A 27,870-nucleotide genomic window follows, 5' to 3' on the forward strand; every position below is an offset into this window, starting at 1 on the left:
ACACTCATTCACAAACATTTAAATACTCATTCATTCCATTAATCACACATACTTGCTCAAAAACCCTCCCCCACCCCCTTACCTGAACTGCAGATCTCTCACTCGCAGACTTCTGCAGGGGCCCGGCTGTGCGAGCAACTTCTCTGGCCCCGCCCCCAGAGGAAGGAGGGGGAGGCAGAGTTATGTGACACTCTGCTAGCTTCCTGTTCTCCTGCTGCTAGAAGAAGAGACGCTGCTCGCGACCAAAGCCCGGTAAGCAGCCTGGCAACCTAATCGAGGTCTGATTAGAAGACGACCTCGATTATAAGACGAGGGGTATTTTTCAGAGCATTTGCTCTGAAAAAAACCTCGTCTTATAATCGAGCAAGTACGGTAATAACCCCTTCTTTAACACATCAATGTGCCATGGTTCATGTTGAAACTCCTCACTGGTGGACCCTGCTATTTTGCGTTTACTAATACACATTAAATACAGTGTCACTGTAACTACTGTTCTGATGAAAAGGCTTATTATTTTAACTTTCTCCCTCACCAACATTCCTATAGCAAGAACTCCTTGACATGTACACCATTAATTTGCATCGAATCGAGAAGGATGTTCAAAGGTGTGACCGCAATTATTGGTATTTTACTCCTGCCAATTTGGAGAAGCTTCGCAATGTTATGTGCAGGTATGTGTCATGTAAAGCCAAAGGAAGGTTATAAAGCAGTACAACACAACACCATTATTTCATTATATTGCAGGGCTGTCAGCCGGTGCACCCCAGAACGAAATGCAGAATTCTGTTATGTATGTTATCCTTCTTGTTCTGGCCCCCAACACAAGACTGTCTCCTTTAAAACACATCATATCTTGTTTTAGTCTTGAGAAAAGTATTAATGAGATCTTAATATTAAAAGATTTACAGAATTGTCTCTTGAAGAACCGAGAAGAAGAAGACAGTATAGTTACCTGCCATCTTGTTCCTGGTATTCCTTACACAAGTCGGTCTCTAACAGTATATGAGCCACTTTAATATGTAGAAAAACATACCAGTTTTGAACATGTATGAAATAGATTTCAACTTACTTTATATAGCTAACAGTTTACTGCCCAAACTAGAACCACTGGAAACTATTAAGAATATAACGTAATAATATAACATGATAGCTTTTCAAGCTTTTCCATGAATCAGTCTACATGCTTAAAAGTTCTGGCGAGGGCATGGTTATTGAATGACAAGTGATGCAAGGATAAATATGTGCAGTATGCAAGCTAAGAGTGATTTTTTTTCCCATTAAAAATACAAGTTTACGAATTTGCGAGCTAGGCTTTTTTCTGGCAACTTGCATGCATTTGCTGTTTAGTGAATAGACCCCCACCAACCTTCTGTTGAATGACAAAAGAAGCCATTTTGTATGTGAAGCTAAAGCCACTAGGTAATCCATACAGATGCAGTCCACGCTGCCTCATCTCCTTTGCTTCATATTTAAATGCAATATCAGCTTTACAGTTTTAGTTGTTCTTGCATGTTTTTCAGCTATGTCTGGCAGCACATTGAAATTGGCTATGTACAAGGCATGTGTGATCTCCTGGCCCCCTTATTGGTAATACTGGATGATGGTAGGATATTTTCTTATTCTACTGGTAGCTGATGTCTTTATTTGTAGTTTATTTACAATTGTATTATGGGTTTAAAGCAAGAAAAAAAAAGAAACGGTACATGAACCGCACAATTGAGCACTCCATGTATTGCTAGTTTTTCATCCACTAGTATTAAAAGGGATTTATTCTTACAGCTTAAGCAAAGGTACACTCATTTCTAGTTTATTTTGAAGTTCTTACCTCTCTTCTTCATGTGTGTGTCTGTAGGTTGAGATATTCCTCATCACTTAACTAATTGGAAGCCAACTGCTTACATAAATCAATAATTAATAAAAACAATTAGCAGGTGTCAGTCTTGTTTTGCTTGTGACTGAGGAATAAGAAATTGAGAATCAATAGATTACCAATAAGCAAATTCTAAGAGCATGGATTCTTTGAGACTGGATTTAAAACAAAGTTGGCTATTTCTAAATATCAATTCTGGTGCAAAGAATCACCAAAGCAACCAGTGGAGTGATTCTGATGACCGCTGGAACACATTTTGTCTGAATGGCCCTCTTTTTACGTTATGTGTATTGCTGTCAGTGTAAGTGTCAGACTATAACCTTGTTTTACAGAGGCCCTAGCTTTCAGCTGCTTTACTGAACTGATGAAGAGGATGAATCAAAACTTTCCACATGGAGGTGCCATGGATACACACTTTGCCAACATGAGATCACTGATACAGGTATTTTCATGGGATATGATATATCGGTATTATCCTTATACTAGGCTACTCCCAGGAGTAGCAGACAATATATACCATGTAGCTAAAAACGTGAGCATCTGATTTTGCTTATTTTTCACACTTTGGCAAACCTTTCATCTGTCAAATAGAGAATGAAAGCCTGAGCTTAGCTAAACTAAATCTGGTGATTCTAGGATTTAAGCAACAAAATAATGGTCAGAGCTATAAGGACAGTCAGCTCAATACTTAGAAGAGCCGTACTCACATTATCCACATAATTAGATGTGTTTGCATTTAGCACTTTACCTGTAAATATTATAATGTAGTGTATAAAATAGTATATCCAAAAATAATGTATTTCATTTTTTTGAACTGTGTGGGCAACTGGGACGGTCATGATGCCTTATTACCTTTTGAAAACATGAAAGTTGAGGTTAAAGTTCACAATCATTGTCATTACTGCATGTAAATAGCATCAGAAGTATTACTATAACGACAGATATGTGCAGGTAAAGTGCTAAGGAATCTCCTGGCACTATATAACTAAATGTAATGTAAGGTAGGTTACATTAATAGATATTTGAACCACTCAGATCTCTTCATTTCGATTAACACAATATTAGCGTTACTTCTTTATTTGTTGTGCTGTTCTTGTGACAACATTTTTTTTAATTCCCTTTCTCCAGATTTTGGATTCTGAACTATTTGAGCTGATGCACCAAAATGGAGACTACACTCATTTCTATTTCTGTTACCGCTGGTTCCTTCTTGACTTCAAACGAGGTCCGTAATCAAGATACTTCTGTTTTTTTTGTAACAGTAACTTTTAGGAAATAAAAATGCCTCATTCTAGATGTGCAGCCTGTCAGGGACTTTTGCGGACACCATCTAACCCATATCTACTATATTTGTTTGATTATTCTTCCACACTAATTTACTGGGGCAACTTACAAGTAATGTGCTTTGCTCTGCATTTATGCAAAAGCAAGTTTCTATAAAAAATGCAGTTCATCTTAAAAAAAAATGACTTAATGTCTGTTAACATTGTCTGGAGTAGTTAGTGACCTCACCTTTCTTCAATAGAACTGGTTTATGACGATGTCTTTTCGGTTTGGGAGACTATTTGGGCAGCGAAGCACGTGTCATCCTCTCACTTTGTCCTGTTCATTGCCTTGGCATTGGTGGAAGTTTATCGTGACATTATCTTGGAAAACAATATGGACTTTACGGATATAATAAAGTTTTTTAATGGTAAGTACTTGATTTTGGCTGATTTCTAAGAATTGCAAGCCATGACTGTAAAGTGAAAAGTATTTATTGCTTTTACTTTTCAAGGAAAAACTTGGAAAGGTGGGGTATGAAAGGCCTACAGATTGTTCCATTTTACTTTTATATTAATTTACTTTGTTTCAACCAGTAAGCCTCGGCACCATGACATGCCATCTTCTCTGTCTTTCCTTGCATATGGTGAAAAAGAAGAAAGAGATCAATATAAATGTTGCTAACCCTGTATTTACATGACATCCCTGTGTTATCTTAGTATTTAATTATCAGAGTTAATAGATGTTAAACATCCTTTGCTACAACATGCACTATGCCACCTATTTAAAACTTTTACTGGGGCAGTATTTGTTCTATTGTGTTGTTGATTTTGTATTAATATAGTAAATCCTTAAAAAGGTACATCATCACATACTAATCTCCCAACTGTTAGCAGATTTAGTGTAAAGGTGTTAGTGTCCACCATACTGTGATCAGGAAAGCAGGACATGTCAACAAACAGGGAGATTAGAATAACAAAGTTACCCCTTCTTTGAAAATTAAAAGGGTAAAAATGTAATAAAATACATTGAAACAATTCAGACTAACTATTTAAGATCCCAATGATGTAACCATGACATCATCAGGGTTACCCCCTAATTAAAAAGAGAAATCCTGATTGAATTATGAATCTCCAGCACTTCCCTGGCAAATACATTCTTGTTTAGAAATGAATATGTTGAGCAGGCTAGTAATAATTGTGTATAATTATCATTTATTGGTGCCATATCTCATATTGCAATATTGCTATTATATATTTATATCTGAAGGGTGTTTTATAGCACAGATAAATGGCGCATTAAGTGCACATTAACTTTAATGGGCAATACTGGCTAAAAGTAAGTTGAGATCATGATGTAAGTAAAATATATAGCTCATACAACAAATGTTTACTATCCGCATTGTGCAATCAGCCCAGCAGTGTGTCATGTACAAAAATTGTAACTCTTTGCAATCATAAATTATAATTAAGTCCCAAATAGCTGTTTTTGTGTTTACATTTGCTTCACTTTTCACTTTTCCTATTCATTTTCCAGAAATGGCCGAGAGACACAACATTAAGCAGATCAAGAAGCTGGCTCGGGATCTGGTGTATAAGGTGCAGACCTTGATCGAAAACAAGTGAGGGAAGCACTAAATAGAGAAAAACAGTCAAATCTAAAAACATCTGCTGCCATGGAGCCCTGGAAACCATTATAATACCACCCATACTGAAAGACGAGGGTTAGACAATACCTAATCAGCCAGTTTATTTACTCTGTAAGTGCCAGAAACAGGAGCGAACACCAATAGCAGAGGGAACATAAAAGATTTCCTGTATTATTCCATATTTCAACTTAAGCTTCCTTTCCTTTAGCTTTTTTAGTTTGATGTTAGACCAAAGACCTCAAAATCTCTTTTTTGTCCTCGATTTCAACCACAGAGCATTAGGAAACAGGTCGTAACAAATGTTTCCTGGTGCTCAAGCCGGTAGGGTAACTGCAGGGTCTTGGGTGGGTTTTTGAGCAGAGCTCACATTAGAAGCTTACGATTTCATGTACACGGCAGGTAGGTTCAGGGCATAGTATGATAGTTTCTAAGGCCACAGGCAGGATACTCGTTTGGGATGAAGTTTGAGAGCCCCTAACAAGAGGCACAACTAAAACAAAGTGCTTTATCGGTTGCATTATATTTTTACTAATGATGTTGCCATTAGGAGCTTGGTGTACCCAGTGGGACAGCAGCTTAGTCACTGTTTGCAAATTATCAGAACGAGACCTGTGGCTTGCCTACCTTATTAACAGTGCTTCGTGTTGCTTAATAATGGCACAGCTTTCACATTGCAGGGAAACTTTATTGGCACAAAATATCAGATATTAGCAGAGAATATATAGTATGTATACCGAAAATATTTAATGTATTATTTATTGTCTCATATTCAGTTTTGTTGCTGAATAAAGTAAAATGTTTTTACATATAAAAAATATATATAGATAGAATTTTCAAGTGGTAGCACAAAGACTTGCTTATCCATCCAATGATGAAAGGAGTTAACCAGTTGTGATGCATAAAAAGTGTCAGAGACTTAAACAGGGCATGCCATTTTTATAAGGGACTTTAGAAATATATCAACCAGAACTGGGAAGAACCAATTCTCATTCAGTGGTATGACAGCTAAAACAAGTTACTGTCTATTTCCTTAAAACAAAACTAGTTTTTGGACTGAATTTGAGATCATAATGTTTTAAATGGAAAGGGGGTGTAATCCTCATTATAAAAATGTACTTGCTAAGAGTGAATCTTCTCATATATCTATTATCAGTTAGCAAAAGCCAATTATTGAGAATTGTTGTCCCACATGTTTTTTTTGTAGCTCTCACAGGGTGCTTACATGAGTATCACTCAGCAAGTGCTTTAGTTTGTATGGTTGTCCTTACATACCGTATAGTGTTGCATCCTGCATATGGACAACTTTTCTGTCAATAAAAACCTAGCAAGCCTGAAAAGCATAGCAAGTGGGGACTGCATACACACAGGCAGATTTCCACCCAATGTGTGTGCTATAACCCCAGCTTTAACATCGTTTCATGGTAAAGAGCACCTGTACGCTGCAAGTCACCCCAAGTGCAGGCCACCAAGCTTTGTGCAGCACAGAGCAACTATGCCTCAAATGTCACCGGCCTGTATTAGATATTCTATGATTCGGTATTCTGGGATGGGTGCGCTCAAGTGTAATGAAAGCTGAATGAAAGCAAATTTATTTAATTTTCGGACATATTGAAAATCGTTTCAGTGCTTGACTAGACTAGAGCAGCACACAAAATGTTGCGTGGAACCTTTGCTAGAACGTCATGGGAATGAATTAGCTAAATGCACCCAACTTTAACTCATATCATTCCAAGGGAATACCACAAAGCTATTTCAGTATCAGCAGGTATATATATTTTTTGGTTTCATAAAGACTTTTTATTTTATAACATTAAGAGCAAGATTTGGGGCTGTAACTCAGACAATAGGGAATCTGTTCCGTTATTCATGGCGACACTGTCGCTCTTAATAATATTCTCTTATTTATACTATGCTGTTTAAAAGAGTATATTTGTGTTCCCAGATATCAGTGTTTTTGAATAACTTATGACAGGAAGGGGAAAGTATTTATTTATTTATTCTAGTTACTGTACATTTCTGTGCGTCCTTGTAAAGTCAGTGTGTGACACATTCTATCAGTAAAAATATCTCTTAAATGTTGCAGGCATATCTTATAAATGTTTTCAGAGGATATGAATGGTGTGTGTGTGTGTGAATGAGGGAGAGCAAGAGATTATGGAGAGGGAAAACACGTTTAAGTACGGTATTATTTACCATAAAGAATGTTTATGACCGATGTGACTGACATGATGTAATTAATTTTTTTTAACTGTTCTTTTGTTGCATCTTTAAAATAAAGGCTCAGGTAGTATTTGGACACCCCACAGCTGGATGATCTGTTCATCTCTGCTCCTAAAAACAAATTGGTCAGCATTAGTAGAGTAAGGGGCCTGTAATGCGTCACATTATATTAACTGACTCCAGAGCAGGGGGTCAGTTAGCTGAAAGCCGACTCCATAACAGCGCATAGTTAAAAGATTAGTATGCTTGATGTGATCTTATATAAATGGATAGATAAAGGGATTTGTATCTAAGTCTTCATAAACTTGCCACATTGTTTATAAATGTGGCAACCAAGAGTCAATGGACTCAGTGCTGGAGATTAATCTATGACAAGTAATTAAATAGCAATCTTTATGAAGAAATAAAGTGATACATTTTATCTCGGTTAATTAATCTGGCCCAGGGTGTCATTGTTTTATATCTCTACTTTATTAAATCATACATTATATCAAAGATGGGCAAAATGTGGTCCTCCAGCTGGCTTTGAGCTACAACTATCTTTTTTCTAACCCTTTGGCAAGTTGAGGATCATCGCAGATAATAGTTCCACAGCAGATGTGAATCCAGTCCTGTGGTAACTGATAGTTGGGGTGTTTAAATGTTACCGTACCTCAGTTAGAGCATTTTGAAGTTGCAACAGAAGAAAATCTGCCTATGTTTTGGCATTACTGACGTGAAACATACCCAAGTAGCAATGAATATGTTTTTAGAGTGTGTTTATTTTACAGAGTGCTCAGAATCTGGATAACTTTATATAAAAATGTTTTACCATGTGTTGAGTTCTAACGTAATCAAGACTAAAATGGCTTACATTGAACCTCTACCAACCTTTCTTTATTTCTCTCCAAGTCTAATTTATTTTCATCAGTGGCTTCAGAAATCCAAGAGTGCTGTGCTTATTGCAGAAAACACAGGGCAATTAACCTTGCAGATTTTTTGTTCAGCCTTTCTTTCTTATTTGTATGAACCAGAAGTGGGAGAGTTAGGGCCCAAGGGCCTTAACACAGACACAGGTTTAGGATTTCTCTCATTAACACTATTGTGAACTATTGACACTGCATGGCAGTGAACAGTGTGCTGAGGATTATCCTGAAATCCCTATTGCCCAAGCTTTGGATTTTACCACCTCTGGTATATTCTCAGAGAAAAATGCACAATTCTAACTCCTTTAGCAGATGACGTGGAAGGGATTTGAGTTGTGACTTGGTTTTTAAACAACCATGTGGTGGTATATTCAAATCCCCAGGGTGCCAACTGGCACCCACAGAATTTACGCCTAAAATATGTAGTTTTTAAGATATTGTTGTAAAAATTACACCTCCTCCATACTTCCCCTGTACCTGTAAGTCATTTATCTGCTTCAAGTTCTATGCCTGCTGTTCTTTGCTGATTTTTATTTGGTAAAGATACACCCAACGTTTAACTCTTGGGATTCAGTTTTCAATGGCAGTACCATGCAAATGATGCTTTGTCCACCTATGTTATTTATTCATCTGTCGTAACTTCATAGTTTATTGCTTGTCAGTGAATGTGAAATCAAATGTCTCACATTTATTACAAAGATAAGCAACTACTTTTCTGGCATCCGTGTTGGTCATTAACATCTGTGATATGTGACCATCCTCGTACTAAACTTCAGGGCGGTTATAGTCTGCCCGAACTAGAATGTAAGACATTGCCTTTACATACACGGCCGTTCAAAAGTTTGGGGTCACTTGGATATGTCCTTGTTTTTGAATGAAAAGCAAATTTTGTTTTTATTAAAATAACATGAAATGGATCGGAAATACAGTGTAGACGTAAATGTTGTAAATTACTTTTGTAGCTGCAAATGATTTTTAATGGAATATCTTCATACACATACACGGAATTCTTTATCACTCCTATGGCTCCTGTGTTCCAATGCCACATTGTGTTCGCTAATCCAAGTTTACGTTTAAAAGGCTAATTGATCATTAGGAAAGCCTTTTGCAATTATGTTAGCACAGTTAAAATGTCCTTGTTTTCTATGAAACAGCTAAGTGGCCCCAAATTTTTAAATGGTGATGTATATGTATGGTACGAAGATGCTAACACAAATAACCTACTTGTGATACTCTTTGTGGAACAAATGCATGTTGGCATCACCATTTTTTCTTCCTTGTGAACATGAAATACCTCTTTACGCACAACAGCCTTGTAGTACATTCACAAATGATCTAAGCATTCTGTTTTTTTGCTTGTATTACCACTGGTAGACAAGAGGCAAACTGTATTAATCTTAAGGTGATCAAATAGTGAAAGGATGACAGCACAGGAGAGATTTTCTCATGAATAAAGGTTGTAAAATCAGGCACACAGGGCGAGAGCCTGTGGGTGGGGTAATATCGCCTTAATACCCTTTACCTCACTTCATGTGAAGAATAACGTATTCAGCGTGAGGGATACATAACTCATCTGCATGTACACCTTAGTATTACTCATTACAGAAGTGACGTCAGCAGTGGCACAAAGGGCCGGCAGGTGGGATTCAACTGCTGCAAACGCATTAGAAATACAATATGTATATATATATATATATATGTATATATATGACATTATTCACATTTGCAAAATATAGTCTAACTTATTTGTGTATGGAAAATAATACAAAATAAGTATGATATTATTTGTATACAGCCTGCCCATTTTATGAAGCTTATTGTCATTCTTTAGCACAATTAATATAAAATGAATCCACTTTCTCAGGCAGATGTTTTGTTTTATGATGCATAAATATTCATTGTAAAGAGAGTTTTTGTTTGTTTCAATCACTGCAAAACCTCCATTAATTTAATACACTTATGCACGTATGCATTAATAGTTATCCAGGATCAGTCCACAAGACACAACAAGTAACAAAGCAATTCTCATTGCAAATATTAAACAAAATTATTATTATTATTTTTTGTTAATAACATTATTTACTGATTCCATCTATAGAAAAGAATTCTGAGCTTCTAAAGATGTGAATCTACATGTTTTTTCATGTTGGAACAAAATACTCAATAAAAGGTATCACTTTCTATCAAAAAACAATTTCCCCAAATTATTAATCAAAATGAGGAATTAAAACACGCCTTTTCAAAGTTTCTGAAATATTACGGTTTGCAGACTTACTTTAATCATTTTAATGTATTTTAAATAATGTTTGCAGATTGATGTTAACCTCGGAGATGAATAGTAACTAGACCTTGGGAAATGCTATACCTTGGAGACCTACAGAATCTGAGCTGTAGGTATTCATGTGATGCTCATTTGGTCTTGTAATTACGTGACCTTATATGTTCTGTCTATATTGTGCATATGTATGTATATATCTATCTATATATATATATATATATATATATACACGCAAACATGTGTTTATATGTGTGTGTACGAGTATATGCACACAGCTGCTATTTATACGTGTGTGCATTCAATGATACATTGAATTAGTCTATGTTTGTGATACGTCAGGTGAACAAATGTTTGCATGCGTGGAATGGGTGCAAGAAAGTTAGTTTACCTCTGTATCAATAATCACATTCATACACCTCTTTTCTGTTCTGCCTCAAATTATTTAATATTTGTGAAAGTCTCCATCCCCAGAACTCAACATGATGGTAATTGGTTTTTATATGATTTTATTCTTGTTTTATTTTTATTTTTTTTTAACGTAAAGTGCTCTTTACTGTTGTTCACAGAGACAAACTATCAAAATATATATCTATATTCTATATGGTATATGTATTTTCAAATAAATAAAACTTCTTGCTGTTATTTACTTATGATTATTCCGTTGTCTTTTTTATTTATTTATTTATTTAGATAACGGGCTATAGATCAAGACAGGGAAGACACAGGGATGCTTAGGTTCAAAGCTAAGGATCTAAAACTGGATCTGGATCATAAACCAAATGGCAGTTTAGGAAATGATAAGAAATATCTTAAAATCGTTATAGTTATGAGTTCCTAAAGAGCAGTGCACCTAATACAAAATGTTCATGTCTGTGTTTATGATTACAATGAACTATATATGTGTAATATGTACACATACAGACTGAAAAGATTTTTTTTTGCAAGGTTAATAGATCTATAATTCTGCTTGTCATTTTTATTTTTATCTGTATTGTATCACAATGAAGACTACTTCTGCAAATAGTTTTGACAGATGTGCACAGCTCTCACGCGGAAAGAAATACCTGTTTTTTTGACGTGAGAATAGGTTATCAATCAGCTCTATCTATCCTAGTTATTGTTATTGAAACGATTATTACTTTTTGGGAAGTTATAAATCACTATTTATCCTTAGAATGACATAGAACATTTTTGATGCAGCTATTTATCCATGTCTAAATTCTTTAAGCCAGGTATACACTATATGTACAAAAGTATTATGACACACCTCTTAATAATTGAATTCAGTTTCAATCAGACCCATTTCCACAGCTGTATAAAATCAAGCACCTAGCCATTGCAGTCTGCATTTACAAACCTTTGTGAAAAAAAATGGGTTTTTCGAAGAGTTCATCGAATTTAAGCATAACACTGCACAATAAGTTAGTTCATGACATTTCATCCATTCCATGGTCAACTGTAAGGGGTATTATTGGGAAGTGGAAGTGTTTAGGAACAGCAGCAACTCAGCCAAGAAGGAGAAGACCTTGTAAGATCACAGAGCAGGCCACCGAGTGTCGAGGCCCATGGAGCGTAAAAGTCTCCAACGCTTTGCTGATTCCATAACTGAAAAGTTCCAAACTTCCACTGGTATTAATATCAGCACAATGTGCGGAGGGAGTTTCATAGAATGGGTTTATATGGCTGCATGCTAGCCTCACTTCATCGAGTACAATGCCAAGCATTGGATAGAGTGGTGTAAAGCACACTGCCACTGGATAAGTGGAAACGTGACAGAAAACACTTCTGGTGGGCGAGTCTTGGTTTGGTGGATGCCAGGAGAACGTTATGTGTCTGGCTGCATTGCGCTAACTGTAAAGTTTAGTGGAGGAGGGAAAATGGTATGGGGCTGTTTTACAGGGGTTTTTCCAGGCCTGTTACTTCCAGTGAAGGAAAATCTTAATGCTTCACTATACATAGAAACATAGAAAGTGACGGCAGATAAGAACCATTCAGCCCATCCATTCTGCCCAACTTCTGAATACTCTCCTTAGTCCTTGGCCTTATCTTATATCTAGCTTAGCCTCATGCCTATACCAAGACATTTTGGACAATGCTATGCTTCCAACTTTGTGGGAACAGTTTGGGGAAGGCCCTTTTCTATTCCAGCATGACTGTGCCCAGTGCACAAAGAAAGGTCTATAAAGACATAGTTTGGTGTGGAAGAACTTAACTAAGCCGCACAGAGCCCTGACCTCATCCCCATCCAACACATTTGGGATGAACTGGAATGGACATAGCGAGCCAGACCTTCTCGTCCAACATCAGTGCCTGACATCACAAATGCTTTACTGGATGAATGGGGAAAACTTCCCACAGAAACACCCTCAAATCTTGTGGAAAGCCTTTCCAGAAAAGTGGAAGCTGCAAAGAGGGACCGACTACATATTAATGTCTACATATTTAGAATGTCATAGATGTGCCTGCTGGTCTAATGGTCAGGGGTCCCATATTGGTGCATATAGTACCTACAGTACAGTGTATATTGCGTCCAGCTATGTATAGCAGAAGATGACTTGTGATTTTTTTCCCTTCTTTTCTGTTCTGCTTTGTTACATTTCTTGGTTATGCCACAATCAACCTGCCACACCTTTACAACAACCTCTTGCTTATCCTTTCTATATACAGAGTTCTTGTGTTTTCTCTTAATAGTTTCACATTCAGTACCCTCTATTTTCTTACGCAAAACATATCAAATAACCCCAAGCTGCACCTGTCACCTTGCCATACCAGCATAAGGTGAGGGAATGCTGTCACACCCAAGACATTGCTTTAGGCTTTGACATAAAAACTTTACAAGTGAGAATTCAAGGACGTCAGTATAAGGGAACACTTTAGTGAATTGAGCAAATAACAATAGGTAACCAGAGGAACAGCTACTCTGTAGTAAATGAAGGAAAGAACATGTTAGACTCCGGAATGCACAGCCAGACAGCTTATACTCTAGATACATTTAAGAGTAGCTTAGAGCACCCGTTAGAAGAACACTTGTGATTAGCACTTGATTGATTTGGCTGCTTCTTTTTAGTTTTTGTTGGGCTGCAATACAGACTCACCTAAAATGTGGTTGTAGAACTTTGGTCAAGGGATAGCTGTGAAGGCATAGCAAAAAGGGGGTATAGAACCCTTTAGAAGTAGACAAAATTCCCACGTCTCTCACACACGAGTGTAGCTGAATTTGCATTTTCAACTCTACTTTTGTGTGTTTACCAGTGGAATTCCTTGTGGGCTCACCATTCTTTTCCAGTATGGGGCAACAGAATTAGCAATCCAAATGGGCATTTGACCCTAGGCTCCCCCACTGCCTCCACCCGCTGTAAGGGGGCAATTGTGTATGAAAATAATTAATTAGGGGGATACTGAGATTACATAAATCATACAAATTAGCCAACCCAATTAGCAACTGTCCAGAAGCTCAAGGGTGCTACTGTGGGATGGTATACAGAACATACCATCATGACAAAATAGTTTTCCATGTGTAAATGCAGCACATAACACGGTTACAAAAATAAATTAATCTGCCTGAAAGCTATGTGTTTCACTTGCGTGTTCTGGAAAAAAACAATTTAAAAAATCTATACCTTTCTTTCATGTTCTCATGTACTTTGTCGTTAGTGCTCTTCATTGTCATGCCTGACTGCTGTGAAAACCTTCATGCAGGTGGAAGGCATTCTGAGTTTTCTTCTTTAAAAACATTGTCACAGTTTAAAAATGGTCATTTTGTACACAAAAAAAGATAGTAATACAGTGAACAATCCAGTAGAACCCACAACCACCATACACAGATGTCCAATGCCCACCCAATACATGTAATGAATTAATCTAAATAATAGTTTCCTTTGGTTTGTAGAGAACTCAATATTGAGAAGTGGCAGAAAAATGAGAATACACAAACTGCCAGGAAATTCCCTTTTTATCTTTGAAAGCACCTGTGAAACGGAATGTTATGATATGGATAGCTTGTTTGCTTTATTATCATATTTTCTAATTCACACCATACTTCTTGCGATCTTGGATTTCAGTATCTTGGTCTTAATTTCATTTAAGTTGTACCGGCCAATAATGGGAAGGAAGCAAGATAGCATCACTGTGATTATGGCCATCATGTAACCCCAGCCAAGAGAACACTCTCCACTTATGTATATGAAGGAGGAGACGCAGATCTGCTTAGCAAATGAAGAGCCGAGACAAAACGGGAACACCAAAAGGCCCAGAATCGTGACAGCAACTGCATAAGACACAAAAAGACAACGGTGAGTTAGTTGCAGGAGATTATTTGCAGTAAAAAAAATGTACAAAGACAATGCAGTATCTAGAATATCCACCATTGCCTACCTCTTGTCTGAAATTGGTATTTATTCATAGATATTTTAACTCAGCCCATCCATAGGTGATAATTATGGTAAGTCGTCTGCTGACTAAAGGGACAATGCATTACTCAACCCTCTGTGATCAAATTGCATGATTAAAGAGAGCAGTTGGTTAGTTTGTGCCTTATGGCACATACCCGTCTTCACCAAAATATATGGTATTTGTTACGTACCTGCAGCAGTCTGGGCATATCGGGCTGGGGTGCATAATCGTCTCTGGCACAGGCCTGCTGGAATAATGGTCCACGACAAAACCAACACAGCTCCAAAACCCAGCAGCAGCCAACCCGCAAAAAGGATCACTGCTGCAGTCTGAAGGAGAAAGGAATGACATTATTTATTGTTATTATTATTGTTATTATTTTTTATTGGTATTATTTTTATATTTTTATATATATTTTATATATTTGGTATTAATCTTATTTTTAAAACTTTGTTTTTAATGAAATCTAATGCAACATCCATTAACAGCAAGATCAGACTGTGCAACAAAAAGGAAAATACTATTTACACAATTTAATATTAAATACTCATTTAATATATTTGGTGTAAGGCAACCAGAATTCCACTATCACTCTGCAAGTTAGCAAACCACTAGGCATCGACTGATTTGGCATTTGCCTTGTTTGCCTGATGGTCAGTCTGAGCACGGTTTGCTGAAGTCCCATTTTCCTGCAAGGAGGGTTGTGCTGGTCCTGCATAATGCATAGGGGAGATGACTATTTAGAATTCTAAAGCTTCTAGCATGGTGAAGTCTTTGATTTGATATGTGTAGCTACCCTGAACAAATTTGGTTAAGTAAATACACTTGGCTATAGCTGATTTATGCTATACGCACAGTTTATGTTTGTTTTATATGTTGTTTGTGATATGTTTAGGTATTTTATGTCCTAAGTGTTCAACAAACATGATAACAGAATCATGGAAACCAGAATCATGGAAGTAGATGCCTCTACTGTACAGATGCAGAAATCTTCATTATTAGCGCAGGTTTCTCCCACTATACTCAAAAGCACAAAATGCACATATTTTATTATTTTAAATGCAGTGTTGTACATGACCAGCCTCCATTAAAACTCACCCTATCAAGCACTATTAAAGGAATTATGTGTGGGAAATGGACAGGGAATATTGCCACACTGATGAGAAAAGGCAAGGAAAATGATGATTGTGCATGGGACCCTAATTTGCCTACACCCAGTTCTTTCACTTAAGGTCCCTACATTAAAGGGAATGTCCACTTAAAAGTACCTAATGCAAACTGCAGTTCTTGCCAGTTGGGGCTTTTTGTTGCAGGGTGGCAACGTACTATAAAAGAGCCCTAATGGGTACCTGGGAGAAAACATCAGGGATTTCTTCCAGTGACTTATAAAAAATGCAGGTCTGGTTGCATGGGGTACTGATAGGTCCTCGGCACTGTACAAAAACACCAAAAGAAACATCACCATTTCTAAACCAAGCTGGTGACATCAGGCTGAATCCTGAGATGAGAGACAAAGTAAGGGAGAGGGTCAGCCAGAGAAATCCCATAAACGATACCATTGGGAAGGTAGAGATCACTGATCCTGATGGTCATTTGTAGCCTGCAAAGTAAAGTGACTATTAATACCAGTGGCACACAGGTACATACATTCAACAAAGACATATAAAGTGTAAAAAAGGATCATGTACACCATTTTATGTAATGAAACTGGCAGTTAGTAATGTATGTGATAAAATACACAAAATTGGTTACAAATACTGCCATTTTATATTTGCACACCCTTTGATATATTTGGGAAAGGTTTTTAGCAGAAGGTTTATACTAAAAGTAAATGACCAACACCAAGAGAACAATGGGATTTGAGGTTCCAGTATGGTAAAGAGCCGTCAATTTATGCAATAAGTGAGAGGACAGTGGGAAAGAGATTACACCAGATTTAGTAAAGGGATTAATCTCATGTTGGGATAAATAATGAGTTAAAAACATACATACACATACATTTTGTGGAAAATGCTGTGGGTTGGGTGTACTGCATCAAGTCTGTTTAGAGGTGTTTCTTATTGTATACTGTATATCTGGAAATATAACGTACAATGTAGACAGGGGATGGTCTACACCTTTGTGTTATTGTTACATGCTATTCTGTACAAATTTGTTTCTTTTAGAGTTCAACCTTTTATTTTTTATTAGGTGTAGCGGGTCGCTACACCTAATAAAAAATAAAAGGTTGAACTCTAAAAACATACTAATAGCCCATGTATTTTTGCCCCTGGAACCTTATATTAAGAGTATATGTTGAAATATGTTAACATTTCAAATAATAATTCCCCATGTACAGTGATGAATCAGCACATACTGGTTGATGAACATTTAGCAACCAACTAGACCAGGGGCGCCCAACGTGCGGCCAAATGCGGCCGCCGGATTTCGAGGTGCGCTGCGCGTGAGCAGGGCCACACTGGCCCCCGGGAGATTTCCCGGTGGGCCGGCCGGTCCGTTGGCCGTCAGACCATCATTCAAAGCGGCCGCACAGCCCCTTTTAAGATGTGACATTCAAGGGAGCGGGCTCACAGAAGAGTTCCTCCTGACAGGGAGAGGATCAAAACGTCAGACGACAGCAGGGGAAAAACACACAAAAAATAGTGGGGGGTTATAGGAAAGTGGACCCATATTCAAGGGGGGGGGGAGATTCCCTTGGGACAAAAAAAAAATAATACAAAAGGGGAATGGCTGGGTTGTGGCATTACAAAATCAATAGGGGGGTGGCGGGGGGTAAAACACATGGCAATGGATGCATTAATAGACAAGAGGGTGGTTGGGAATCACATTAGCCAATCAATACTAAAGGGGGCTGGGCTGAGGCATCAATACACAAGGGGGCAAAAATACAAAAGGGGCAGTTAATGACAAAGCAGTGTAGAAAATAAATTTTTTAATGCTTCAGCGTGGCAGAGCCTGTCTTGGTGTGTGTGTTTGGGTGTCAGTGTGGCAGAGTCTGTCCTGGTGAGTGTGTGTGTGTTTGGGTGCCGGTGTGACAGAGCCTGTCCTGGTGTGTGTGTGTGTGTTTGGTGTGTCGGTGTGGCAGAGCCTGTCCTGGTGTGTTTCGGTGTTGGTGTGGCGAGACTGTCCTGGTGTGTGTGTTTGGGTGTCAGTGTGGCAGAGCCTGTCTTGGCGTTTGTTTGGGTGTCGGTGTGACAGAGGCTGTCCTGGTGTGTGTTTGGGTGTCAGTGTGGCAGAGCCTGTCCTGATGTGTGTGGGTGTTTGGGTGTCAGTGTGGCAGAGCCAGCCTTGGTGTGTGTGTGTTTGGTGTGTCAGTGTGGTAAAGCCTGTCCTGATGTGTGTGTGTGTTTGGGTGTTGGTGGGGCAGAACCTGTCCTGGTTTGTGTGTTTGGATGTCAGTGTGGCAGATCCTGTCCTGATGTGTGTTTGGGTGTTGGTGGGGCAGAGCCTGTCCTGGTGTGTGTGTTTGGGTGTCGGTGTGGCAGAGCCTGTCCTGGTCTGTGTGTGTTTGGGTGTCGGTGTGGCAGAGCCTGTCCTGGTGTGTGTGTGTTTGGGTGTTGGTGTGGTAGAGCCTGTCCTGGTGTATGTGTGTTTGGGTGTCAGGGCCTGTCCTGGTGTGGTGTTTTTTAGGGTGCTGGTGTGGCAGACCTGTCCTGGTGTGTGTGTTATAAAAGTTGATCAAAAAAACTTTTCCACTTCTTTTTTCATTATTGCCAAATTAATCCTGTATTAATATGCATTATAAAGCTAAAAGGCCATATTTTCTCTAAATGAAAAATGAGTGTGGCCCACGCAGAAAAAAAACTTGGACTAGACCATACCTGTCACCTACTAAGCATTCATCTTCATGGTGTGTGCGTCAATCCAATTACCGGTACAGCAATTTGAACAGATGGAGTTATGCTGAATTATCAATATATCCATCCCTGGATATCATGTTTTTTTCTAATTTTGCATTACACACATCACTTGGTAACTCTATCTTGGTAAGTCACTCCTACCACTCTAGACCTCTGAATCCCCTCTGATTACACCTTCTCTCCTGCCTGTTTCTGTAGCTTACTGATTTCAAAGGTTAATTTTTAATGTTAAAGACTAGCTATGACATATCAGTGGCAACTTTATGCCCTTTTACCATATGCTGGTTTAATCAAAATTATGTATACCAAAACACCATCTAAACTGTAACTTTTATTGGTATGCTATAATAGTTATATATATAATAACGAGTATTAGATATATTAATTACTTATATCTAAGTAATATCTAAACAAATCCCCAAAAATATTAGTTTATGATTGAGGGAGTAGTAGAAATATGTAAATAGAATGTATAATAAAGTTATATTTTGAAATGGTGTTATAGTACATCCTCTGATTACAGTAATACACATACTAATTTTTTTATGTTCTAGAGGGCCAAATCCATCACTTACATATTACCCCTATAGTGTACTATTTGTATACTACTGGGGTTTGGGGCAGTGAGGGGGGTTTCTTTTATAATGGTTTAGTAGCTCAAATGGATGGTTGGGTAGTTTTTAAAAAATAACTATTTTTATGTTTTGCCATTTTTTAAAATAGTTTATTATTTTATATTATTATTCTCACTGTTCTTAGTGCAATATGTCTAAATATCCCATTAGGGATGTCTATTATATCTCATGGGTGCCAGTGAGGTCACAATGACATCACTGAGCTCCCTGTATAGTTTACTTATTTTCCTTTTTATTTATATTTCATTTTTTTTACTTTTTCCATTACATGGAAGAGGGAGAAATTTTGTTTCTCACTCTCTTCCCTCTCATCTTACCTTCGTTGATCACACTGTAATCAGCAAGCAGGACTCCACAGTCAATGTGTGCGATCAGCCAGCAGGGGAGGCAATCAGAGATCTCAGCAGAGTCTGTACAGACAGTCCTTATGGCAGGTGCCAACATTGACACATTCCTTAACTGATGGGGCATCAAGTGATGGGGCATTCCTGTTGTAATGGTGTACCAACACTCTTGCTGAGCACCATTACACACAGTCTGTCAACAGGAAGCCAGCAATAATGGCTTCTGCTGACAGAGGAGAGTCCAGGTTGTCATTAGACAGTGGCAGGGCTGCCTCACCTTTTATGGACGTACCTGTATGGCAATGGGGTAGCGAATGCGTTAAGTGCTAACATATTCTTCAGCACTGTACAAGTTTAATATGAGGTGGTTAATCAATACATAACAAAGATACACATACAGATAGTTAAATACCATGCATGTCGGCTTGTGTCCCTTTTTATATAAAGTTCCTGGCAAGGATAATAGGCTTCTGAGTTTACAGAGGCAAATACTCATGGTACCTCATTGATTCGCTTAGTATTCGCTTAGTATTGGTATTCAGTTAATTTCAGTGAACCTCCTTACTGCTGTTCTTGCTTAGGATTAATGATTGCTACTTGGGTGCTACTTGAGGTGAATCATAGGCCGTGTATATTCAGCTACAGTTAACACCAATTAAGGTTTGGGTTGTTTGTTGAATCAAGCCCAGAACTTCTTTAGGGAGAGATTTGTATTTGTTTACCGGCAATCCAATTGTATAGGGATAAGGAAGCTGCAAGAATGATTTTCAAGAACATTTCCTGATGCATTGTAACGGAGGTAGATATTTACATTAGATTGCAGAATGCCCTTTATAGCTGGCTAAGGCAATGTTTTCCATTCAAATCTCTGTTCCAGAGAAAGTTCACATGACCATGATAATTTGCAGTGGTATTGAATGCACAATACTAATAATGTCTCAATAGACATTCCTCAGGCTTCCAGAGGCCAGAGCTCTATCACTGGCATCTGATGCTAACTACTGAATGCAAATATAACCTTATAGGGGTAAAGTAATTTTCCCGAAACTACCTAGAGCTGTTGTTTTTTGATGGTCAATTTTCAATGAGTTTTAGCAGCCAACAATTCACGCGGCGTTTCTCACAGTGTATACATTTAAAACAAGAAAACCAGGCTAAGACACACTTATAAATTAGGTAAAGAAGCCAATGAAATCGGTTCAGTTTCCTGAACTCTTGTAAATGGTAAGCTACATTACAATATATACAGCCCTATAATACAGAGATCATTGAATCACGCATGGCCATACGCGAGAAGATTCCAGGATAGGCTACCTAGAGTTCTCCCTTTTCTGTAGGAGTGGCTTTGTGTAGAGGCGGGGCTAGTTGTGGATAAGGGTGGAGCTGGCTCCAGACAGCCTTAAATGGAAGTAGGCGGGAAGTATGCAGGAAATGGGTGACCAAACATGGTCCCTGTCCAGAGAAAGAAGAAACTGACCAGGAGGCTCCAGGTCAAACATGGAAAGTTCAAGAGTGTGTGTTTGGGGAAGGGAAGTTAGTGTTTCCACTTCCATTATATACACATAATGTGGGTTCTTAAAACATACACATTGCTTTTTCTAAAACTGGAATCATTATTGCATGCTTTAAATGTTGTGCACTATGCTGTAAAATATAGGATTTTGGAAAATTGGCAGATCGAGTTTAAGTAGCTGACCAGCCTAGTATGTGAGAGACACTCAGATCAGCACAGAGGTTAGTGAATAAACACTCAAAAATATAACAAACACGTAAAAATGTTATAAGGGTAAAAAGCACAGGGATATAGACCAAGATGTACTGAAACAAACAATAGGGAGAGGACAACAACAATTAAAAATTACAGTCCTATGCAGACATCGTGTTTGTTGATGCAAAAAAAATTATATTAGCTTTAAGAATGCCCATTCAGTCAAGGAAATGGAAATGTGAAAGTGAGTTAACAAATGATTCTTTTGGGATTAAACAACAATGGGACATTTTCCCTTTAGTGCGATGTAAGAGGTTTGATTCAGAAGCTTTTTTGACAAGCATTTTACCAGGGACAAAATCACTTCATCATGATTACTTTGAGTACTTTAGGGCGTATATTGTTACATTTACAAAAAATATCTGCTCAAAAAGGAACAAACAGGATACAAAGTATATAATCATAAAGCGAGTAAATTATTTGTTTTTATACTGTCATATAATGTAAAGAATGATGCTGACCATGAATGTAATGTGATGTTACACTTGAACAGGAAAATACTACTGAGTTGACTAGGTCTTTATATTAAGGGATCTCCATGCGTGATTTCCCCATGCCTCATTTTGTATTTTCCCATATATCGCCTGCAGAGGAGGCATCTATCAGAAGTGGGTAGAGGCTAATAGAGAGGGAATTAAAACATACATGAGACAGGCATAAAACTATTCTGAATCTTTGAAGACCATCCAAAAAAATGGGCAGACGAGATAGGCTTAATGATTCTTACCTGCCAACAAATTCTATGTTTCTATGTTAATTGGAGGGATAGTTGTCTAAATTGCGCTTGGAAGAAGCACTGCATATTGTTTGTACTCAATAACCCATACCTAAGTGTATACTTTATAAATCACAAAAAGTACATTATTTCTATGGAAGAATGTCTTTAAACTTATCAATGCAGCAATACATAATTATGGTGCAATACCAAGTAGGTTTATATATATATATATATATATATATATATATATATATATATATATATATATATATATATATATATATATATATATATACACAATTGGGAGCTAGGTGTTTCTTTTTATGATTTGGTTTTCGGGTTTGAGTTAAAATAAAGCGCTGTTTTGCAACAAGCTGGTGTTCCCTAGAGGACTGTGCTTAGGACCCCTAAATGTGACATGTATGGCCCTCATGCTACAGGGTTTGTCACCTATGGTGGAGAATGCGGGTAAAGCACTGCTATGGTCTGTGGGCAAAAAGAAACACCTGGCTCTCAGTTGGAGCCCTCTCTAACTGTACGATGCTGGCTCAGACTGACCAGCCTAATCACCCACTACCTCAACCTCCCCGCCAGACCCAGCTACGCCAGGCTCTGGAAAACCTCCCCAGTCAGCACACACAGGTCCAGGCAGGTATTGCCTCACTTGGCTCAGGGATGGTCTTCTTGTTCAGGGCCTTTCCTTGCCCTGGGAGCTCAGGGAACTTCCTCTTCCCCCAACAGTCTCTCTGAGTATCAGGCTCCAGGGGTTTTTAAGGCCCGGCACCTGTGCCTGATGTCGGCCCTATAGGAATCCTGGACCGGATCCTGCAGACGTCTAGCCTGCATGGAATTTCCACAGAATGGGGGAATGGAGCATTGACCCACCCTGCTCTCCATTTGCTCCACCCCAGGGACCCACATGTATGATCTGCATAGCAGCTGTACCCAGATGCCATGCCAATCAACTCCCTGGGGTTCACAGTCTCACAATATAGATTATATATATATATATATATATATATATATATATATATATATATATATATATATATATACACATCTATGGGTTGGGTTGCTATGGAAAACTAGTAGAGAAATGCATTTAGCAACTTCCTTACATCTGTACACTGCCTTCAGTAATTTGCAATTAAGGGTAAATTGAATTGAATCAATATTGAATTGATCCCCCACAGATCACAAAATCTGTGGATTTACACTGCAATGTACATACACACTGGATGAATAGTAAACAGCAGTGTTAGACAAAAATATTCAAATATCTAATCCATAAAATATAATAAACCTGTGAAGACCTTTAGCATTCTGTACATTTACTATACAAACCCAGATGGTGTAATCTGTCTCCAAGAATAGATAGTGCTTGCCTTACCTGGTGAACATTTCAAGCAAATGCTTATGGCTCACTTATGAAAGAAAACAACTTCTAAATGAAAAGATATATCAGAGCAACCTAATTCTTTAGGTATTAACGACATCTTTGGGCTGCTTGTGCGTAGGTAACTGATATCTCCCTAACCAACTTACCTTCAGCAGTGGATCAATCTTAAACATGCCTTAATTCGGAGTGAAGCTGTTTCCTTTCTCTCTTCTATTATTCTCCCTCTTGTTGTATGCAGAGAAATGTTACATCTGATGGGGAACTCCGGTAGCACACTTCATACTATTCTCCTCTGTTATCATTGTTGACTTTTCTTTCCTTTTTTCCTTTCTGTTTGTTTTTGGAATTGGTGAAACAGGTAAAAGACCTTCAAGTGGCTACATCTGGTTTTTCCAATGTCAACGCAATGACTTTGTTCCAGTGTATGATTCATATACAGATATGTTGAATGTATTATGATAGTTAGATACTTCCTTGACTCCCTGTGATTCTGCCAAATGCTTATGGATTCACTTATGGACTAGCTATAGTATGTTAAGCCATTCCATGAACCAAATCAAATTAAACAAAAGTATGTGGACACCCCTCCTGATGATTGAATTTAGGTTTTCAGCGGCACACATTGCTAACAGGTGTCTAAAATCAAGGACATAGGCAGCCATCTCCATTGACAAACAATGGTAAAACATTGGTAGTAGAATAGGTGGTACTAAAGAGTTTAACTTTAAGAGTTGCATTGTTATAGGATGCCAGTCAATCCATTAAATTTCTGCCCTTCTTTATTTCCCCCCCTGGTCACTGTAAGTGCTGTTATTGTGAACTCTAAGAATAATAACAGCTCGCCTTAAACAGCAGACAACTGTTGTGGAGTGGAAAATAGGTGGGGAGTGGGCTCTGGTAAACACCGCTCCAGAGACCCATGGATATGGCACATCACCAGGAGAGTACATAGAATAAGGATGATGCAGATACTGAGCATAATTACTGTTCGGTATATTCTATATTTTGTTAAATGCTTTCTAAACAAATCTGGTACTTTGCTTACTCTGTTAATTAGTGTATCACTCATAAATCCTTAAATTGCTTACTCTTATTAAACAATTACTTTGGGGAGATATGTGTCTCTTGGACAAATATGTAGTGGAACCAGCTGTATGTATACAATAAAAGGCAACTTTGTGGCAGAAAAGCATCTTAGATTTCCCTAAGAATCTGGTATGAAATGTTTTTTCAGAGTGCTTTCACATTTCAAGAGTATTTCACTTGAATGCCCTCCTGTCACCCCACATGCACACACTCTCTATCCCTCTCATTATGTGTATTGAGTCCAAAAATGCAGACAACTTTATACATACCACAACAGTTAGCCAAGTGGGCTTGGAAATAGTGTGGGTGATTTAATTGTGCCAGGTTGACAACTTGGCTCATTTTTTTCCTTACAGGCACAAGCATTAGCGTATTTATCTTCAGTGCTGCCCTACTCCTAATTCAGAGGAGTGCCGCCAGCTGCCCTCTCTGCACCACCATTCTTGCTGCTGAGCCTTTTAAGGATGCATGGCACCAGGTGGAAAGAAACCAACTTAGTACAGTCCTCCATTGGATTAATGGATCAGTTAGGTCACTCAAAAAGAAATGGACTCTGCTACGCTTAACCGGCTCATAGAGCCCTCTATTGACATGACATTACCCCTTAAACAGAACTCCCCTGGTAATGTCTTATGATATCATCAGATATTTCTGCTAGTTTCTGGAGAGAACTTTAGGGTCTAAGGACCACTGAAAAAAATGGGATAATAAAGTGGATTTATACCCATACCGCCCCAAATTCCAGTTTTTCGCGATAGGCATGGACCAATTGGGGAGATCCTCTAATCTCCCTTGACCGGTTTCAGATTTATGGAGCCTCCGGGCAAAATCGGTAAAATTCCCAGGCGTGTTGATTTGTGTTACTCTGAATGCATTAGACTTTAGTTTACATAGGCTATCAGTGAGCAAGCAGACAACCTAAGCACACACAGTGCCAAGTTTTGGCCCAAAGTTCAATCACCTATACCTTTTATTGTAGAAATTAAACCCTTGGAAACAACACCATTGTCCCCTGTAAAATCAGAAACTAGAGAAGCAGGGAGACAGTCTTCTTATCCTTCTGTGCCTTAATGTTCTCAGAAGAATTGTATGTAAAACCGCTCCTGTGGAAACTATTAGAGGAATGCTAGCTACTATAATTTGTTAGCGTAGGGATGTTTATGTCGTTCATCTTAAAACTCCATCTACCTATACATTTGAAGTCCAGCCATATAAGATGAAAATGTTTGAGCATTACACCCCCATGTGTAGTTTACATTTTACTGTTAAGGTATAAGCTGTGTCAGACTAACTATGGTCAAAGATCCTCCTGTATTAATTGACCATTCTTTGCTCGCTCCTCTGTCTCCAATGTTTTGTCCTGTATTTCTTGCCGACTTAGTCTTTCTCCATTTGTTTTTAATGTGTCTTAAGTTCCTATGTTTCCATGTTAGTTATCTCTACTGCAAGGCACTATGGAACATTTAGAGGAGTCGGGTAAAAGGCTCCAGAGATGTATATGAAAATATACACTGATCCGCCATAACATTCTGACCACCTGCCTAATATTGTGTAGGTCCCCCTTTTGCCACCAGACGAGCCCTGGCCTGTCGAGGCATGGACTCCAATAGTGTGCTGTGGTATCTGGCACCAAGACGTAACAGCAGATCTTCTAAGACCTGTAAATTGCGAGATGGGGCCTACATAGATGCATCCTGCTGCCATGTGTTCTCCTGGTAAGGGATGCAAACACATCCGGCCTTCTGTAATGATGGAGGAGATAGAGGAGTCCGGTATGCAGGAAAAACACAGAGACGAGATGCAATAGGGTCAGGTGATCTAAATGCAGCATAATCGGTACACATAGCCGGGATCAGGATCACGGAGAGCAGCGTAGTCCAGCACACAAAGCCGGGATCAGGTTCACGGAGAGCAGCATTGTCAAATCAGAAGCCAGGGTCGGTACACAAAGAAAGCAGGAAAGCAATTCAGTAACAGGAATCAGGAGAAGTCACAAAAGGAACGCTGTACTTGGCACTAAGCTCAGTGCTGGGTTTTAAACTCAGTGCTGGGTTTTAAACATCCAGGCGCATTCCCCGGCGTCTCTATTCAGGGACGCATAAAGTTTGTTGAGAGCGCGCACACCCCTAGAAGTAGTCACGCTGGCTGTGGAGAAGGAAGGAGGCGTGTCGCGGGATCCGGTACCCACGACTAACGGGTACTCCGGTGAGTGGCTTCGACACCTTCCACGTGATGTAAAAGAAAATGTGATTCATCAGACCAAGCCACTTTCTTTCATTGCTCTGAGGTCCAGTTCTTATGCTCACGTACCATTGTCGGGACTTTCGGCAGTAGGCAGGGATCAGCATGAGCACCCTGACTGGTCTACTGCTATGCAGCCCCATACGCAAAAAATGTGACGCATTGTGTGTTCTGAAACCATTCTGAGAAAAACATATCTGCTGCAGTCCCTGTATATTAATAATTAACGAATACTATATACTACAGTTTCTCCTGTCCACCTCACCCCAGTAAATTTTCTGCAATACAGAATCTAATTGACTTGTATGATAGATGAGTAATGATTGAGCATCAGACTGAACCTTTACCAACTGTCACTGACTGTGTCACACTCCAACTCCCATCAGTCTGTAACTGCTACTGATATGTTAAAATGATGTCAGCACACTTATAAATCTTAATGTCGTCCCTTACCCTTGTAAATGCTGATTGAAAAGTGAAAAAAGTAAGGAGAAAACCCCACAGGTTTTTTGATTCATCAATCACAGCCATAACCGTCATTGAGACCACCTCCATCTCTGATTTTTTTGGCTAACTCTACCTATCAGTCCATTGTAGGAACCCTAAAACACACAGTGCCTTCACGCTCATCAAAGAGCACCAACACAGGTTGTAATAGCAACAAAACGGGACAAATCTTACCAAAATTTCAGTGACGCCATTTTATTTGTTTGTTTCATTGGGAAACCAGGTGGGAGAACAGAAATTCTACAATGTTCTTGGATTCTCATGTGCTAGCTTTTTAGCACCTTTTTGTGTTTGCCCAATTTACAAGATAAATGCCCTGACTTCTTATCATACTGCTTTGTGCTAAACAACAGAATGGATTGGTTATAATCACCCAGCTGGACGTTCTGACTAATGAAAGTCTTAGGAGAAAGAAGGCTCAAAATAACTTGTGTGGTGCAGGCGATGCTTGGCAGAGCCACCTGGAATTCAGTTTCTGCTGTAGACGTTGGGAAACCTACTGTTTATAAGGTCCACAGATGGTCTTAGCACCAAGCAGCTTCCTGGGATACTTGAACTATGGCGACGCCATTCATCCTATGGAAACATAATGGAAGTGGTGACAGCTCTTGGGCCTCTTTACTAGGGGCAGATCGCTCAATTTGGACCAAAGTCTTTCCTTCCCTGATGTCCCCATTTCAGAGCTCAAAATGTTCTGCGTGTATCACAGTGTTCTACATTACTGAACGCCACAGCA

At 38.7% G+C, this 27,870-nt stretch overlaps 2 protein-coding genes across 2 annotated transcripts in view; one reads left to right on the plus strand and one right to left on the minus strand.

Annotated features, from left to right (window-relative positions):
* SGSM1 (small G protein signaling modulator 1) overlaps window positions 1-4,758 on the plus strand; it is a 52,104-nt gene extending 47,346 nt beyond the window's left edge. The window contains exons 19-24 of the mRNA XM_089489533.1: window positions 547-671; window positions 1,521-1,603; window positions 2,203-2,312; window positions 2,999-3,095; window positions 3,396-3,563; window positions 4,670-4,758. Of these exons, the coding sequence (XP_089345659.1) occupies window positions 547-671; window positions 1,521-1,603; window positions 2,203-2,312; window positions 2,999-3,095; window positions 3,396-3,563; window positions 4,670-4,758 (672 nt within the window). The remainder of the gene's footprint in view (window positions 1-546; window positions 672-1,520; window positions 1,604-2,202; window positions 2,313-2,998; window positions 3,096-3,395; window positions 3,564-4,669) is intronic.
* A 9,454-nt stretch (window positions 4,759-14,212) lies between these two features.
* LOC149290203 (LHFPL tetraspan subfamily member 7 protein-like) lies at window positions 14,213-16,135 on the minus strand. The gene is made up of 3 exons (XM_089489439.1): window positions 15,926-16,135; window positions 14,767-14,905; window positions 14,213-14,451 (listed from the first exon to the last, which is right to left on the minus strand). Exons 1-3 carry the CDS (start codon window positions 16,133-16,135, stop codon window positions 14,213-14,215), a joined length of 588 nt encoding a protein of 195 aa, XP_089345565.1.
* Between the last annotated feature and the right edge of the window lie 11,735 nt (window positions 16,136-27,870).

The sequence above is a fragment of the Sceloporus occidentalis genome, unplaced genomic scaffold (genome assembly GCF_023333645.1).
Source record: "Sceloporus occidentalis isolate IW3139 unplaced genomic scaffold, rSceOcc1.0.p SCAF_40, whole genome shotgun sequence".
In the NCBI taxonomy this organism is placed as follows: Eukaryota; Metazoa; Chordata; class Lepidosauria; order Squamata; family Phrynosomatidae; genus Sceloporus; species Sceloporus occidentalis.